The sequence below is a fragment of the Temnothorax curvispinosus genome, unplaced genomic scaffold (genome assembly GCF_003070985.1).
Source record: "Temnothorax curvispinosus isolate PA1 unplaced genomic scaffold, ASM307098v1 QBEX01009183.1, whole genome shotgun sequence".
Lineage (NCBI taxonomy): Eukaryota > Metazoa > Arthropoda > Insecta > Hymenoptera > Formicidae > Temnothorax > Temnothorax curvispinosus.
Genome location: NW_020218963.1, coordinates 245809 through 264457, shown reverse-complemented (window position 1 = coordinate 264457; position 18649 = coordinate 245809). Strand labels below are relative to the sequence as shown.

Here is an 18649-nt window from a genome sequence, read left to right as displayed (position 1 = left end):
TCGATAATTGATATGACTTACGTTTTCGTAAAAAAGGAACACCCTCACGATAAGTTGTAAGATCATTTTGTCTTTAGAATCAGACTTTTTCTGCCTTGGTAACAATCTATTGCAGATTGAACAACAGATTGTTGAAAGTTTAATCGATAATGCTAAAGAGAAAAAAAAGAGTAGAAAGAAGAAGAAATACACGGTAGGAGGTAATTACGTTAATGAGAGGAGAGCGAAATGACTCCGTTTAATCTCCACGAGATAACGCGAGTCATTGTTTTCAATGTATTGCAAGTGCAGAAACTGAGAGCTTCCCGCGCAAAATTGTAATATCGTATTTTTTTTCTCTAACTTCGGCGTCTTGCCGCGTTATCTGGCTAGAGTGCAACTTTTAATTTACATACATTCGAGTTGCCAAGAAAATGTAATTCATTTCCCATCCTGACGTTTCGATTCGACGAGATTGCCATTTTTTGCGGTTTCGCAGCGATTTAGGCGCAATATTCGCATTACGGTGCAACTAGAGTTGAAAAATCAAAACCATTATTTTAAAATTTTAAACAATATGCATTTAATAATAATTATATATTTATATTAATAATTATAATTTTCTGTATAATATTTTTTTACAAGATTTACAAATTCAGGACGAACTGGAAGAATAGAAGAGTAGCGAGAAGAAATGGTTTTACCTAACGACATTTATACCTCACGTTAGGAATTCAGTCATTGCAATTTTCTAAGATATTGATAATAAAAAACAGATCAAGTTATAAAAATATCACTAATATTTCATGATTGTCTAAAACGTATTTAATTGTTTCGTCGCGACCATCTTCTACGTAGAAATCTTCACTAACTTAGTGTAACAAAATATATGCCCGCAGCTACATTAATTTCTTTTAACTCACGTGCAAACCTATTAACAAGATTAACAAGAACACAGCGTTGAAAAGAAAAAGAAACTTACAAGTGCAAACGAGCGTATCTCGTCGACGTTCGTGAAGTCGTCAGGGGGGATTTCCTACCCGAAACAGGAGTGATTAATAACAGCGATTTGGCACACGTGTTATACTGCTCGCAATTTGTGTTAGCTTGGCACAAAATTGAGCCGCTCGGCGACGAGTTTTCACAATCGATTTTTGGCACCTAAATCGCGTAATCAAGTGGTGACCCTTTTGGCTCTATGGTCGACAGTCCTTATTATGTCGACTACGTGCGCTCGATTTTTAATTCATCTTAATTTATTCAGGGAAAAATCGCGATATCAGGACCGCGTAGACGACAGACCATTGTCTGAAATCGAAGCATCAATTAGCTTCGCGTACGAAGATTTTCTGATTACACCGTGGAACGCTGATTATCATGAATAGCAATCGCATATTCTAATTTTACTTTCAAACAGCGAATAGCAATTGACTGTTTAGAAATTCATAAATCGTTAGGAATCATTTATGGTGTTGCTGCTTTTAGAATAAAATATTATTTCATGAATACAGCAAAATGCTGCAATCACAGCGTCGCTTGTTCCGTATTTTCGTCGTATATTTTTGTATGTTTTATTTTATGCCACGTGCTATGCTAACATAGTCGTTTTCGCCCTCGAGATTCTTTCCCGCTGTGTCACACGTAGCTGGTAACAGTACAATTTCGAAAAGCTGCAGCATATTTTAACATTACAGCAGTTGATCAGAATAATCTGTCTGTCGTCTGACTCGTCCTCTAATCGCGCGACAATGCGGCGTCAAGTGGTCACAAACAATCGCCCCATTTTTCCTTTCGCGAGGAAGGAAGGGGCTTTGCCCTTTAAAATTCCACGCCCCGCCGAAGGAAGGGCGCGATTCAATATTCTATAAAAACTAAGTTTATTTCTTAGCTGATTGCCTTGCGTTACGGTAATGTTAGGTCCCTGACGAGAATTGCCGCGGACGTTCCGTCCTTGAAGCACCGCAGAAATGGCTTTCCGAACATCAAGAGATAGATACGCGACGCTTTCTCTCCCGAGTTATCGACGGCTCTTCGTAACTCATTTCCGTAGACACGAGCCGTTTGTTCCGAAAACCGACGCGCAAGACGTACCTTGAAAATCTTGTAAAGGCAGATACCTTCCACCGATTTGTACTTGTATCTGACTCGAGCTCGATATCTTACAATAATCCGGCTTATAATCTTCGGCGAAACACACGGCCCGTACGCGCACGCGCAATCGCGCGACAATCCTCGGTGGGACCCACGCAATAAGGATAAGGCCCCTGCACTAACAGATTGCTCTACGCCACAACGATATGATCGCGATGGATGCTGACATTTGCTCTTCTCTCTTAAGCCCGCTTTACTTTTTTTTCCCCGTTCTTCCTTAACACCACTGTGTCCGAAGGGTGAGTCGGGTTCCCCGTGCCCGCTCTCTGCGATTAGCGTTTTGCCGCTGATCTTTTTTTTTTTTCTTCACTAGCTCGTGTATGCACCTTAACGTAATGAGGGGAAAGGAGCGTACGTACCCGGGACTTTTCAACGATCGCGCTACTTTCTTTCTTCTTTCCTTCCTTCCTTCCGCTCACCACGATTCCGATTCCGCGCGAAAATAACCGCGTCCTCGTTGAAATATATTGGTCAGCGTCAGTTGCTCCGGAGTTAGGTCTAACCGTTGTACAAACGCAAAGCTTTCTTACATGTAAATGACTTTTAGCCAACAGCACAGATAGCTCTGACTAAACTAACATTTTAGATATTTTAGATATTTCTCGTTTCTGCCGAGAACACATCCCTATCTATAATACAGAAAGCATTATATCGTTAACTGCGGTTAGTGCTAACTATCGTTGGTGCAACAGATCTTAGGGGGAAGGGGGAGGGGGGAATATAATTTAACGTGTCCTAATCCTCGTTGATCGCTCTTAGAGATTACTCCTCCGTAGATACCTGTTTTTGTCTCTCCGATATTTTTTTTTTCGCGAACACGCGATAGACGATATCTTAACAATCACTAGAAGCTACAGAGAGTCGATTGAATCGAAGTGCCTATATAAAGGTGCTCCGAAATGTACACGTAATCGATTTCTGAATGATGGATCACGCCGGATAAATACAGGCTAGCTTATTCGGAGCAAAAGAGATATTAATTATTCGTAGCCTAGTCATATGTGTCATTGGATATGCTTCTGGAATATGTCAGTGCGACAAAGGGACATCTTCAGATGGTAGGTGAATTTGGAAGCGGTAACGAGAAAACCATCAGCTACAACAGAATCGCCTTAACCGGCCGCTCACTTGCAAATGGAATAGCAGATGGAAGCTTCAAGTACCCGATCTTATTACTTTCCGATCCCGACAAGTACTTCACTTCCAAACTCTGTAGAAGCTTTTTTTTTACAAGGGATTGTAATAACTCTCGATAAATGTTCACAAGCCCATAATTACTCTGTACACATCAAACAAAATTAAATCTTTGCAAAATAAGGCAAAGTAAATCCCAGTATTAAAATTTTAACACAGTAGCGAATAAACAGTTTGAAATCTTTACAAAATTATTTCTAGGCTCTTCTCGTCTGCGCTGCTACTGTTCCTTGGCTCCCAAACGAGAGGGACATCTTTCAATTAAGCATCCTCGAGTCGCGCCGTCCTTTAATTACTTATAATAATGCCAAGTGAGCCAGTTTGAAGAGCGAATGGGATTTTCAATTAAGATAACGCTCTCGCGGATCGATTTCAGTCTTTCCTGGTAACTTTCCTAATAAGCAGAAAATTAGTTATTTCCGACTTTACATAATTCTCTGGAACAATTTTCCGTTTCATCGGATCCCTAAAGTTCCGAAGAATTTTCAACTTTTATCTCATTCAATCTTTAATCCCATTTACTCGTCATTATCGCGTAGAGAGCTTCTCATAATTATTATATTATAATTATTATAATTAACAAATTATCACACGCGTCCGTATTCAAAACTGCTTGATTTTTATGTCCATGTCGTATACGTTCCTTACGAGGAATATCACTACGTACTTATTGCTCTTGACGCTTAGCCTGCACCATAGTAAACTATTAGAATCATTTTTTATAAACGCTATCTTACGATGCTCACGAAAATGTAAAACTTTTCAGAAACTATCGTTGAAATTTAGAAGACCACGTGTATGAAGAACAATGATAAAAGACAACAAGACAGTTTGAATTCCAACTCTTTCTCTTCTTGTAAGCACGCGTTTTGGATACAAACGTCACGCGCAACGGCGTCTTTTTTTTTTAACACAAAACGTAATCTTCCATTACTATTTCCGCGAAGCGAGATTGATAATAAAAATTAGAATGTCTCCGTCTTATCACTTTGAATTGTACGTTCGTTAAGAGTAGGTCGTCGTGGTCCGTAGCGATATAAGTTTCGAAATTATCGTTAAAGGGGAAAGTATACGTCATGTATACTTCGTGAAGATGCATTCGAAGCCTATGGAGGGTAGCCTAAGCGTGTAGCTGGTGGTCACCATTTTACTGCCGTGTTCTTTTGTGCGCGGATAAGAGAAACGTGGTTCTTCCGCACTCGACGCACTTGGAAAGGTCATCGAAGTTTCTTCGCCTCTCGTCCACTTCGATCCTCGCTTTTGCAACGATATTTCTGTGCAAATTCTGCATTCCTGACCCTTCCAGTACCCGCCAAGTGGCGTCAGCTTTTAGCATCGACACTCCGCGTACATGGATATTAAATAATATCTTTAACCTACATAGAGTAATACACGTTTACAAATATAAAATATTCCCCCGAGGGTTCTAAAAGTGGATAAAATGGAATAAAAAAGATAGATCGAATTTTTACATCTGATTCCGGTACTGAAAGGATTTAGTCAAGAGACACAGAGTTCGAGTGGGAAGAGATCATGGATTTATCTTAAAACGTAAACGCGCGCAGCAATCGTCTTTTCGCCTTTTTCCGTTTAACGGCCCGTTTTCCTTTCTCTTTAATCTGATTTTAATATCAGAGAATGATTTGAGGATTTTCCACGCTCCTAGCGATTGGATACGAATAATACCTCTGTCGAGAGGGTTTATACGCACGCGCGCACGTACATACTTCAGTCGCCTATAAAGTGGATCCTAAAAATCTCCCCTATCCTCTTGTCGCGTCTCTCTCTCTCTCTCTCTCTCTCTCTTTCTCCTCTCTGTCTCTTTCGCACTCGTAAACGATCATATGTACACTCACATACACTCTTTCTTCCTTTTCCCATCTCTTTCTCTATCATATATTAATAAGTACTCCTTCTCTTTTACTTTCTCTCTCTCTCTCTCTCCCTCTCTCTCTCTCCGCGAAGTGCCTTAAAAATTGATCCTTAACTACTTACTAATATAATCGATTCTAATCACAGCAATTATTTATTGTTGATATACACAATCATACAGCGTCTCTCACTAATTGTTATTTTCATCTTTTTTTTATCGACTTTTTAGCAGAGACTACTTGTTGCTCGATGCCGTTGCTCGTCTCATGTTTTGCCGTTTTTTTTTCTCTTATATAATTACTACTGTACGCCATCATTGTCTACCTATCGGTGGAGAATGGGGGAGCAAGGGCGTTAGCGAGGGTGAAGAGGAGGAGATGTTGAGAGGAGTGCCTTGTTGCCGCGATGAGAAAAGAGAGAAATACTTTTTCTTTGTTCTTTTTTTTTCTTCTTCGAAGTGTATAATAACAAAAATAATTTTCCACAAATGTCATGTATATAAATAATTATAAATAACAGGATTAAATTTTTCAAACATAATTTAATGAGTCATCAACGGACTCTCGCGATCGATCGTACCAATCACAATCTAAAGTTTGTCCAGCAAATTAAAAAAAACGCATTGAATCCATTCGGACTCTTTTTTTTCTTGCGAGATGTATACAGATTGTGTCGTAAAATATGGTTGAATAACTACGTCTCTTGACGTCAACTTAATGAAATATTGATTTTGGGGCTTTGACTAGTCTTTTCAGAATCTTCAGCAGTTGAAAGATTTTGACAAAAGAACTTTCTAGTTAAAAAAAAAGTTTTAAAATACCCATTTAACGTATGGATTAGATGGTTGGCGAGAGATACGTTACCAAGATTAAAATTAACTCCAAACTCGTTAAATTATTTATGAATCCCACATTGAACGACACAACTGAATTTTACGCAATTTTTCGTGTTTTCCACGGAGGAGCCGTTAGCAACTTATTCATTCGGCAAACGAAATGGTGAGGCGCGTGTTGCGATCAAAATGAAAAGATACGTTGATGTAATAAATAAGGTGAAATCGCAGATGTCGATGCGAGATGTTGATATACATTCCCGACTAAAAAGCCATCGTATAAACAAGATGCTCCGAGATTAATAAAAATATGTACAACGTGAAAACATATTTACAATGCGCATCGAAAAGAAGCGAGCACCGCAAAATATTTTCAATAAAAACAAGACGAGACAAAAAATATATATATCACAAAACTGACCCACAATGTCGTTCAGTTATATACACAAACATAAAATTGGAGTCAATACAACTATCAATGTTACCCTTTTTTCTTTTGGAAGGATTAATTTACATATTAAAATTAAGAGCACGTTCATACAACGTGGGTAGGATGTATAAAAGTGATACGTACGCGCGAAGACCACCGATTATTAATTGAGCTGACACCGGAAGCACAGACGTAACATTTTCTAGCAAATGTTTTTTTTTTCCTTTTTTCCCCCCAAATTTTAATTTACGTTTGGCACATAATGGAAGTTATCGGTGCAGGATACAAGTCGCAAGGTGTAAATCGTCCGCGCCACAGCCAATTACATTGGCGTTAACGTGATATTACAACGAAATTCAAAAACTAGTTACATATAGCTATTATATATTTCAGCAATTCTAAAGCCCCGTTTTTAATAATAATAATAATAATTCCTTTAATTTAACTCGTCTCTTAATATAGATTGAGACAAAACTAGACACAAATATAAAATATCCAACAAGAAATCTCGAAATACGATTATTTCGCACGTTGTGTACAGACTAGTACATAAATAAAGTTTACTAGAATAAAACAATCTCAAAAAGACGTTGCACAATGCTGCGCGCGCGTGCGCGCGCATTTTTCTTCCGAATAAAGTAATAATTTTATTAAATATCAATATCGTAACGACTATAAAATAACACGCGAACGAAGAGTCGATAAAGAAACGTAATGAAGAAACGTACGTACGAAAGAAGAATGTATAGTATATTTAAAATTGATAAAAAGATAAATATCGTCGTTATGCGATCCTTGAAATTCGCGAACCAAACCGCAAGTGTGGGACCAAATTCCGATATGGGGAGGAGGGGTTGAAATCGTCAATGGGAAGCTTGAAGTGGATGATGAAGAAAGGAAAGGATGTCTCGAGTCTGGTCGAGTCTGGGCTTGAGCTCGCACCTTTTCATCGCTATTTATCTCTTCTCTAATTATCTTTATCGCGTATAATAAATATATATATTATGTGTATATATATATAATATATATCATTATTTATATATATTCCACGTAATAATTTCATTTGTTCCTTCAACAGAAGCGCGCGCTCGGCATCGCCCCCGGCCGGGTGTTCGACACTCTCGACTTACAAAGATCGCCGCGACGGAGGGGCCGAAGGTGCCCCAGGAGTCTCGCGTCGAGGACGATACCGAGGATGCACTAGGACGCGGCTACCCGCTCGTTCCCTCCGCGCTCCCGGCGAGGGGAGCGCCGAGCGATCGACGGTGCGAACGTCCGCAGTCGTTTTTTTTCTCTTTTTTCCACTTTTTCTTTACTTCCCCCCCTTTAAAAAAAAAAGAAAAGCTTTTACCGACAATTTTGGAATCCAAGATTCACATGCAAAAGCTACGCAACTACGTAAAATTTTCACCGCGCGCGATCAATTATCTTACTTTCCCTCGGCGCTCCCGCGCGCACGACAGTTAATCGCGATGATGTCACTCGTGAACTTGGTTATTTCTGGCCGTTGACCTCGCGGCCACGGGAAAATTGGCCGCGGATGCGCTGACGGGACCGCGTGAGACCACGTGATTGAGGATCGGGATCATATAGGGTGCGCGCGAGAGAGATCACGCGACCGAAATCGGTGCGCGAGACGTGAATCGGGTTGACGTTCGATTACGCGGTCGAGAAAGATATGTGGGACAAGAGACCACGTAATCGAGATGTCCGACACACGTCCCATCTTCCCCCGATGCCGACAGGTCACGCGTGATATCGAGATCGATGTACTCTATATATACGAGATTCAGTTTTTAATCCTCCAAGTCACCCGGAGACACCTTCCGAAATGTCTCGATCATTAGGGAAACAAGACGCGCACCTCGAAATAATCAGTCGAAGAGGTCGAAGGTCGAGAAGCGCAGACTCGAAACATTCCCATCCTAAGACAAATGAAAAATATGTGCAACTTTTATTAGCGCATTTGTTTGAGAACTTAAATTAAATATCGGTGATATCTGCGTCAAGCAATTTAGACTTTCTTCTCTCGTTACAATTCATATATGCCCGTAGATATCGCCGTTTCTTAAGAGTGGCTGCAAATAATGATATTTAATTCCCATTAAATTTACAGTCTCTATATTTGAATAAAATTGCAATTTTACCGGAAAGTAAAAAGTACTCGCTTCGAGCTCTTCGACTACCAACAATTTAGCCGAACAATGGTCTCGTGATACCAGCTGCACTTCCGTCGCGCAACGCCGCTTCTCTTCCGAATGAAGTAACCAAGCTCGCGAACCGGTCGCGAAAACCGTATGCAATAGAAAAAACGCTAACAACCGGCCTAATATTATTTTTATTTAGCATCATCGTTCGTAGTAATATAATTAATAATAATTCTCTCCCGTATTTCTCTCCCGTCTCGCGTCATCATTTTTTTTCGTTTAAATATAAAAATGAAAACTAACATATCTTTGGCTTGTTCCCTTTACCAATCGGCAACAGCTCGCGGCTGCGGCGTGCATCATTATTTTTTTTTGTTCTTTTGTTTAAATAACTTTTGTACAGTTTTGTACACTCAAGTGTGTCTGTGTACGCGCGTGCGTATCTTCATCATATTTCTCCATGTACGTTTAACTCCCCCTCAGGCTGTCGCGTGTGCATGTATGTGTGTTGCATATTATGTGTATGTATGTGTGTGTACGCATTCTTTTTACGTATATCTGTGGTCTTATTAGAATATGTTCGATTTTAACGTACACGGTCTTATTTAAAGCGCGCACAAGTAGACTCCTTTTCTGAATACGTGCGAGTGTCCTAGTGAGTACTTATTGTGTGTGTCTCTTTCTCTTTCGCTCTCTCTCTTTTTTTCTTTCTCTCTCTCTCTCTCTCTCTCTCGCTCTTTCTCTCTCTCTCTCTCTGTCCCTTTCTCACTGTCATGTGTTTTGTTTCTTTTTGCAAGTGTATCGATTTGCAAGCTGAACACAGTGTGTGGCCCAGCCCCATATGCCACTGACAGCTTCGCGCGCTTCCGCGATGCTCCGCGTCCTTTTCGACGACGACAACGACCACGACGGCTCTCCACATTTAGTGGATGGGCGATTTCACAATGTGGTCCGGCGGGATGAAGTGATACGCGGGCATAGGCACCCCCGACGTCTCCATCGATATCCTGAAACACAATCGATCGCGTCGTGAGAAACAGCAAGGTTCATTTCTGCCGGTCGTGTTTTCGCCCCGACGAGGACGAGGGGAGAGTTCGAATGATCTCTATCACAAAAATCGGTCCACTTCGTGGAATATATGTTCGCGCTTGAAAATTTTCAAGCAATTCTCCTAACTCTTCCCTCGTGCCCTCAAGGCGAGAACCGAGACAAAATCCCGAACACATTCTCAGCTTCGGAGGAAAAGACTAATGAAGCTGATTGACCTCATCTTTTCGTCCGAATAAAGATATTGCAGCATGCGACGCAAAAGTAGAATACAACGCGAATCTAGTGGCTCTCCGTGAGCCGTATCCCGTATATAAAACTCGCGTGTCTCTTATAGTTTGCATGCCCGGTCTACGAATTTTGTACGAACCATCAGCCAGAGCGTTATCACAGATGCTCGAGATCTGTGTCGTACCTGCAAAACAAGGCTATTACTACATCCGCTTAGGATGGTAGAGCAACAATGTTACCGCGCGACTCCGGAGATGGTCTATAGAAATTTTATCACGCGATACGTACTTCTTCTCGAGGATTTCTCGCGAGCTCGGAAGGATTTAGATGATTGGTACATATCTGGTATTAAAAAAAAAAAATTGAGCAACGACTGAATTGGAAAGTAAAAACAAAAATAGAGAACTGAGAAACGTAGTAAATGAGAACTTCGCAGCCAACAGGATAAGTCGATTAACAGGACTACGAAGGAACGGATGGTGCTTACCAAAAACGGTCAGGAGCCTGGGTCAAGTTGGTTGGATGGATACATCTTCTCTTTTTCTCTCTCTCTCTCTCTCTCACTTTCTCTCTCTTTCGTCCTTTTTATCTAAATCTCTCTCTCTCTCTCTCTCTGTACGAGTTTCTCTCCGATCTTGGTTTAACACTTAACGCTTAACACTTATGTATACATTGGTGAAACATAGTACATATGTATATACGGATTTCAATAGACCGTATTTCTTAGCGTACATTGAGCGTTAAAAGTAACCGATCCTGATCCGAATCCAACGTTTGCCGTGATTGATATAAATGTACAAAAGACGAATGCACGGCTCTAAATGTACTAAAATACGGTCAAATTATGTACACGTGGTTTGACAGCAAAAAGTACTCGCGTTAACAAGAATCGAGAAAAATTTAGTAAAAAACAAAATGTCAAATTTTGCTTGAAATGTAACTGTTATTAATGTTAAAGTTAAAGTAACAAAACGATGGAAGAAGCCATGTCGCATTCTCGTAACAAATTGAGATATCTTCATATGCAGAGTCATCCCTGATTAAAGTATAATAAACCGAGTGGTATATACATCTCTTTCATTTAATTCTTCCTTCAATTATACTGATTTAGTAAATCACCGAAAGATTAACGCAAAGACATCGCGAAAAGGTGGTAATAAAACGTTCAGGTGCCGTAAAGGTGGTCGCGCAATATATTGGAGACCGTTCAAATAAAAGAAACGTGTTAGCCTGCTATGCAAAAAACAGTCGTCGAGAAACAAATTTTTCGCATTGTCGAACACGGTCATGTACATCATTCCTGCGAACCAATGCATTGCGGGACCTCACTCGCAGGAACGCTAGAGCTGTTTTTATTTGGTATTGTATTTCTCTTACTGTATTAAACACGCCTAGCTTTATTTAACAAGATGATACAGGGTGGCTAAAGTCTGTTAAGCATGTAAGTTCTGCGATATCGTTACAGACTAATGTACAGCTGAAGATTATCTGCCTACATGATTCTATGCACGATGCAGGAATACCAGGTACAGCAATGGCTTCCCTTATCAGATATTTATTTCAAATGCGAAGAAATTCTATGTTCTCGTTAAATATCGCGAGTATTTTTTTAAATTGCGTCCAATGGTTTCATATTGTTTCCCCGATTTATCACCGTTATGCGCATCGCTTTACTTGATATACCTACATGATAGGGCTGTGTGTACTTTCTAATGCATTATCCTCGCGATTTTCTCATTTCTTTCATCGTAAACAGTCCTTAGCTTAGAGTCCTGGGCGTGATTTTATTTATTGTCTCGAGAAAGAAATGGACCGAGAGACCATGCAATCTAAAAAAAAATAAAAAAAAACCGCAATGAAGATATTTCGCGATCATGGCGACGGTTGATCCGATCGGAATAGATTTTTCTGCGAACGGGACTGATTCCTCGTGCGATTACCGCGCGTTCCGATAAACCATGGCCACGCTCGCGATAAGGTCAGTACTCGGGATAACCGAATTGTTATGTCCTACGCCCGATCGGTCGCTACTTGCAAATACTCGCTATGAACTAGAAGATTGAGCACACAAACACTTATCTGGTGATTTCCATTATCAATCGTCTTTATCCAAGCGATGAAACATCTCGAACATCTGTCCAAACTGTCCTCTCCCCTTTTTTTCTGCGATTGCGTTAGACTTAGATCTAACCGATCAAACGTTCCTCCGCGGCCAGACGATCTCGAAACCACGTTTTTCAATCACTTACAAAACAGTAGATCAAAAAAACGCTCGAATTACCGTGGAATTAGAAATCTAATCGTGTCTTCTGTGTGTGTATATACGTGTTTTATTAGTTTAATTTCACAAAAAACATAATTTACACGCGATCCCATGCAGACGTCTAGTTGTCTCGCGTGCAGATGTATAAGGATTAAGTTTATTACCGTTATTACAACAACACACTATGTGTATAGCTTGATTGATTATTTCATATTGCGATGGTCGATTATAATGCTTCAAAATTCACCGTATTCGCATTCTTCGCGAACTCCTCGATCGCTCGGTTACGAATCGTTTTTCGTAAGAAAGAAGACCGCAAAAGTCATCTAAAGCACGTTACATGATTATGACATAGGTAGTGCATTTCCAACGCGATTTATTACAAAGACTGATAAACACATGATTCAAAGACGAATTCTCTCACGCACTTTCCTTCTCTTTCTCCTCAACACACATATTCATCCACGCGCGCGCGAAAAACTCTCTTCTATTGATAGAATTCCTATCTACTACGAGAAAAAAAAATCACATCGGAATAGCTATACTATAATAAGGATTTTTGCTTCAAACAGTAATTAATTATAATCCATAATATTGTAATAATAATAATTACAATAATAATTATAATGTAATTATATATATATATATATTTATACTTATATAAAAAAAAGGCTGTCTTGCGACGGTGCATGAGCGATCGCGTCCTCCGAGCCTATCCGAAATCGCTCGTAGAGAATGAAACGCAAACATATGACTAAAGCTTCATGTCGTTAGCTGTAAGGGATCTCAAGAGAATTTATCATTAATGATTTCCGCCACTTCATTACATCACACAATCAGTCTTTACACGATAGCGTCGAAACATCCCGATCTCGGAGGGCGTGTCACGATAGTATATGTGTTGTTTCTAAGACTTAGCATCGGATCATACGGTTTAATAACACAAAAGATTCCAAACGCTCCAATCTCTCTTTTCCTTTTCCTCAGCTAAAGATAATACATCAAAAACAAATAAAAATCCTACAAAATGTTTCCACACAGTGATTCTTAAGAGGAAGTGAGCGAACATGGGCAAGCAAAGCAGTTACCTCCGAAAAAATGATTCAAAAATGTTTCATCTTTCCGAGAGAAATTTCTTCTTTCTAAGATCAGTCGTCGATCGGCTGAAGGTAATCCCTTGTACGATCGAGGATCATCTTTCTCCTCGGCTTCATGCATTTCGACAATCGTGCTCACAATCGTGCCCATCTCAACAATCATTTAGTAACAAAAAAAAACAACGAGTCGATCCTTCGCCAAGTCTTCATACTCGCTACCCTGGCGTCCGTACGCACTTTACTTCGGTGTATTACACATGTGTACGCTATAAGTGTAGTAGTAGTAGATGTATGTGTTTGTGTGTATGTGTAGTATTCCCCCTGTAACATCATCGTTATCATCCCGTCGCTTGTCCGTTCATTCAGTACGGATTGTACTTGGTACGCTCGGACTTGAACTTGCCGCTGTCGGTCGGGCCTGGTGCGCCCGGGCTACGGAGCCTCGGCGTAAAGGTCTTGTGCGATCGGTGCACGCCGGTAGTCTGGACCGGTAGCGCGGATGCAGCTGCGCCAGCAGCACCACCTAGCAATTCCGTGAGTCCGCCGAGGGCGGTGAGGCTAGATAGGGCGTTGAGGGCGCCTGGCTTGCTTAGCAGCTGAGCCAAGGGGATGGCGCTGGCCAAGGGAGAGGCAGTGGTAGTGGTGGTAGAGGGGGAAGCACTGGCCCCGGATGCTCCGGGAGTGGTACCGCTGCCAGGGGTTTGGGTATTTTGGGCCTCTAGGTTAGCTTTCTGCAGTTCGACACTGGGGAAAAGACACAAAATGTAAAAAGGTGAGGGCGGGAACGTTCCTCGTAAAACAGTGTGTCAAAGAGATTAAAAAAAAAAAAATAACATAAGGGATGATAAAAGTAAAGAGAACAGTAAAGTATAGTAGCAATAGTTATAGTAGTAGTAGTAGTAGTAGTAGTAGTAGTAGTAGTAGCAGTAGGAGTAGTAGAAGTAGTAGACGTAGCAGTAGTAGTAATAATAATAGTGGTAGCTGCCGCGGCGAACGCAAAACGGTGTGAAAAAAAATATACATGAAAGAAGAAAGGAACCATCAGAAAAGAAGAAACTAAATCACAAGTTGTAGGCTTAGAGAGTTACGTCAGAGGTGCTCTGTGGAGCATGATTATCACGTACACCGGCTACGTGGTTCGTGGGGGGGAAAAAGTCTTGATCGCGTCAGATCGCATTTAGACCCTACTGAATGTTCGCGGACACTCATACCGGACATAGGCTGACTCGCTGACGAGTGCGGGTCAACCTTGCCCGTGGAGAGTGAGACGCCGAACACGAAGTCGGTCGAAATGCGTCCTGATCGTAAGGAGCGCGGTAGTGGAGGATGCACACGAAGAAGAGGAAGAAAAACACGCGTTCGCTAGTCTACTCTTTCAGAATACAAATTCCTACAAAAACAAATGTCACATCCACCACTAATAAGTAGATTTGCGAACGATACGATGCGATTGTTTTCTAGGTGTAACGGGCTCGTGGTTCGTTGTACAGACGGGAGACCCCGTTGAGGGACATCTCCCTCAATAATTTTCATGAATCGCGTCATTCGTAGTTTGCGCGAACGGAAAGGGCAGGTGGTCTCCACGGTACGTCGGTAGAACGAGCCATTTGCCTCGTGGCTTATAGAGAAGGCAGAAATCAAAGTAAACCAGGCACAACGGGTATGCGTTCTGCCACAAGTTGCACTACATTTGAGATCACGGGATATTCGTCTAATCGCGACGATGAATGATCGATGATCGACTTTTAAGCCTACATGGTCTGAACGAGAAGTCGGAATTAGATAAATGGCAGAGCGCAGACCCGCGGCCGACGGGAGTGCCGGGGATACACGATACGTAATAAACACGATGACAAAGTTAACGGGCAAAATACAGAAGTATTTCGAGATGATAAATATATATAACGGCATTGCGCTATTTATATGCAGTAGTAAAATGTGAGTGGCAATCTGGAATAAAATATAATGGATTATAATTATAAAGTGAGGGTGTAACGTGTAAAAAGTGTGTCGATTCGCGTGTTTAAATTGTACTTGGCTTGATGCTGGTGGGATCTTACGTGTGGCGCGAACTTGTGCCGACTTTTGTCTGTCGTCCTCGAATCTCGTCGACGACTACGTTAGTACCGTTCACCATTCTAATGTCGCTATGACGGAAGTAGATTAGTTCCATAGCATAATTGGAAAAAAAAAATAAATAAATAGTAACAGATCTTCGACACCGACCAATGAACATTAAGCGATGGCAACAACAGCGATGAAAGCATATAACTAAAATGTAAAGATGCTACGGTGAAGGTTCCTGGCAAGGACGAGGGAAACCCTTCACATTTATCGCGCAAATAAAGACGCGACGTTTACGCAACGTTCTTCTGTGAAATGTCAGAAAAATACTCGCTCCAAAGGCAAAATGTATCGTTATCTTTCTTTCTTTTCCGCGAGCCGAGTTGAATGATAAAACAGAATTATAAGCGTAAATGTTATAAGCTGATCGTCCATTACCGGGAGCCTGTCAAACTAGAAAGAAATTTGTGTCATTAAAAAACCGAATCGAAAGGAGGAACTGTGATACGTTTGTTTGGGACTGTTCGGGAATTGATTGTCACTAACGGAGCGACAGTCCTCGTACATCTTTTCATTATGTCTTTCAGTCGGTAGTTTATTTGCTTGAAAGGACAGCCAGCGACAATGGGAACAGATGTTGAGCGGAGTTGTGTTCTGCAGGATACTCGGGGTACTGGACCTGGAAGACAGGACCTGGAAATAAAGGATTAAGATCCTCTTCCGTCTCACGACCGTCGTCGGTGTCTTCCATCTGCATACGTGAACGCTGGTGGCTCGATCATGGCCGTCGATGCGACGTCTTCTCCTCGCATCTTTACCTTACGACTACGTACGACCTGTTTCGCTGTAAACTGAGGTGGCGTTACGCGACGACGAATCTTTTCCATTATCTCAACCAGAGACTCTTTCGCGATAAATTACCGTTATGTTGCCCTGTCAATAGACTACACACGCCCATTCCGCAGCGGTATCTTTCTCAGCGTAATGCCACCTCTTTCATAACATTTCTCGCGGCGACACGCAGTAGAGACGACTTTTTTTCCTAATGCCAATTGTACTCCTTTCAAAAACATCGAATAAATCTTCTCTAATGTCAACATTAACATTTTGCTCATTTAAACTGCAAATCTATTGGGGAGAAACGAAATATATACATATATGGTCTTAAAACCATCCCCCTTATACGAATAACGTATCATTAAGCATATTCTGTTGACGTTCTTAAAACTTTATCTTCAATTTTATTTAAATTTACTTATAGCTTGCAACATTTATACGGCAGCTTAATGGGCATAGGAAAATGTCGACGAAAGTCATCTGTACGCGGGTTGTCGTGAGCAAGTGTGGTAACAATGATGATGGGAGTTATCGCGGGGAGTGCCGATTCGACTATCCCTTACATAGTCTCACCATTAAGAAGACATCAAAGTTAAGTGAGGCAGCAGGTTGTGTGAGGAACGAGTAGCACAAACAGGCGAATCGGCGGATCTCGATCGTGGGTAGGGTCAACAAGAAATCACTCTACGCCGGCGAGACGCGCACCAATTTGGCGGGCGGTGTCGGCAGAGATGCGGGGAAAAGAGAAATAAATAAATAAAAAGAGAGATCAAGGGGAAATGCATCGCGATCCACTGCAAAACGTAGCCGGGACGAGTTCGACTGCTTTCTATTGAAAATGGAATTCGGTGACACATCGAAAGCCGAACCTTGGACGAACATCTCGGAATGACTTCCTGTCGGTCCGAAGGTTGACCTTCGATCTGATGGGCCTGAAGGGGAAATGGTGGTAACAGGCCGTGTGGTACTCACCTCATATTGATGAGATACTGTGCCAACGCCACGGCGTCCGGGTTCCCGGTTATGGTGATCGTGCGGTCCGTTGCTCCGCCCTCCCTCTCCTCGCAATTGCTGATTCGGATCATGGCGCCGGAGATCTGACGGATCTCGGCGATCTTGGTACCGCCCTTCCCGATGATGCAACCGATCAACTCATTTGGCACGGTCATCTCATGCGTCTGATTGTTCGCCGCCGGTTGCTGTCTGTTCGTGTTGCTCGTACGTAGCTGGCTTCCAGCCAATGCGGCTAACGCTACGCGACCATCAATTGCGCAAATATTAGAAAAGTTCTTTCCCGAATCTCAGCATAGTCGTTAATTGAAAAGTACAGAAAAAAGTTGCCCTTTTACAGAATTAGATAATCGATGAGGCAAACGGAAGAAATACGTTTGTATAAGGCTGCTCCCGATAAATTAGTTGCATTGAAGTTTAATTCCGGTTTAACTGATACTATCGTTATTTCCTCTGCCTCTTTTCCTCTAGTTCTGCTCTAGAACTCCAATAAACCTTAACTAATGTTTGTGGAAACAGTTCATAGATAAATTTATATAACTTCTCATTGCGGCATATACGAACCTGTTTTAGTGTAGATCTTACAAGTTTGTTCATACAGGAAGAATTTATTGCGATACCATAAATATTGACTATCAACATAGTTTTGAAATTGACGATGTTGAAATTTGTATTTCAACAGATATTACTACGCATCCAATTGCTTAATCAATTGCGGTTAATTATAAAAAATATCGAAATAGATGAGAAAATAATCAATCGTAAGAAAATCATCGTAATACGTAAATTTGCTTTTTTGCAATCCCAATGATCGACAGATAAATACCACTCGACATCACATGATTACATACCACAATGAAGATAAAGCGAGATAGAAGAATAACATCGACAAGATACTTGCCAATTTATGGATTTCTCGAAGACATGTATTGACTTACCTGCTGGGTTAAGACCACCCGTATTCGCCGGTGTGGCGAGACCCCCGAGGCCTAAGGCTGCCAGTCCAGCCAAAGGATTGCTACCCAGTTTGCCCATCTGCAACAACGACGAAGAGATCCATCGTTCAGAAATTGGAGAAGGGGGGGGTAGGGGTCCGCGGGCGTCGGACAATCACTTGGGGTGTGCTTAAGAGGAGTTTGGGGTTTACGACGACACCGAGAAGTATATCTATGTATGCCTGAAACATGTTCGCCACCTCGCGCATCACGCTCGAGGATCTCCGATTGCGAGCAAGAACTCTTAGCTCAGGGGCAGCCTCGCTGAGAGAGAACGTTCGGTTCTATGTGAGAAGGGGGAACGGGGATATCTTCCGCACGCAATCGACGATTCAATTCGACTATCCCGGACTCATCCCCTCGTGACGTACACGTGATCAACGCCTCGTCCCGACTTCCTGAGACCGGTCCGACGGCTTCCTCATAACGGGCACTACGATGGCCATTCGAGCGTACCGTTTTCAATTACACTTATCGACCCAGAGCAAAAATTTTAATA

General features: G+C 41.6%; 1 protein-coding gene across 4 annotated transcripts in view; it reads right to left on the bottom strand.

Annotated features, from left to right (window-relative positions):
* LOC112458762 (poly(rC)-binding protein 2) overlaps positions 1-18649 on the bottom strand; it is a 124203-nt gene that overhangs the window by 5976 nt on the left and 99578 nt on the right. For 3 of the 4 annotated variants that reach the window (XM_025022546.1, XM_025022545.1, XM_025022547.1), the window contains 3 exons: positions 18094-18190; positions 17117-17396; positions 11231-13987 (listed from right to left, as the gene is read on the bottom strand). In XM_025022546.1, coding sequence (XP_024878314.1) covers positions 13606-13987; positions 17117-17396; positions 18094-18190 — 759 coding nt within the window. In that variant the 3' untranslated portion in view covers positions 11231-13605. Of the gene's footprint in view, positions 9613-11230; positions 13988-17116; positions 17397-18093; positions 18191-18649 lie in introns of those variants that run through there. The other variant, XM_025022548.1, reaches the window with a different exon arrangement.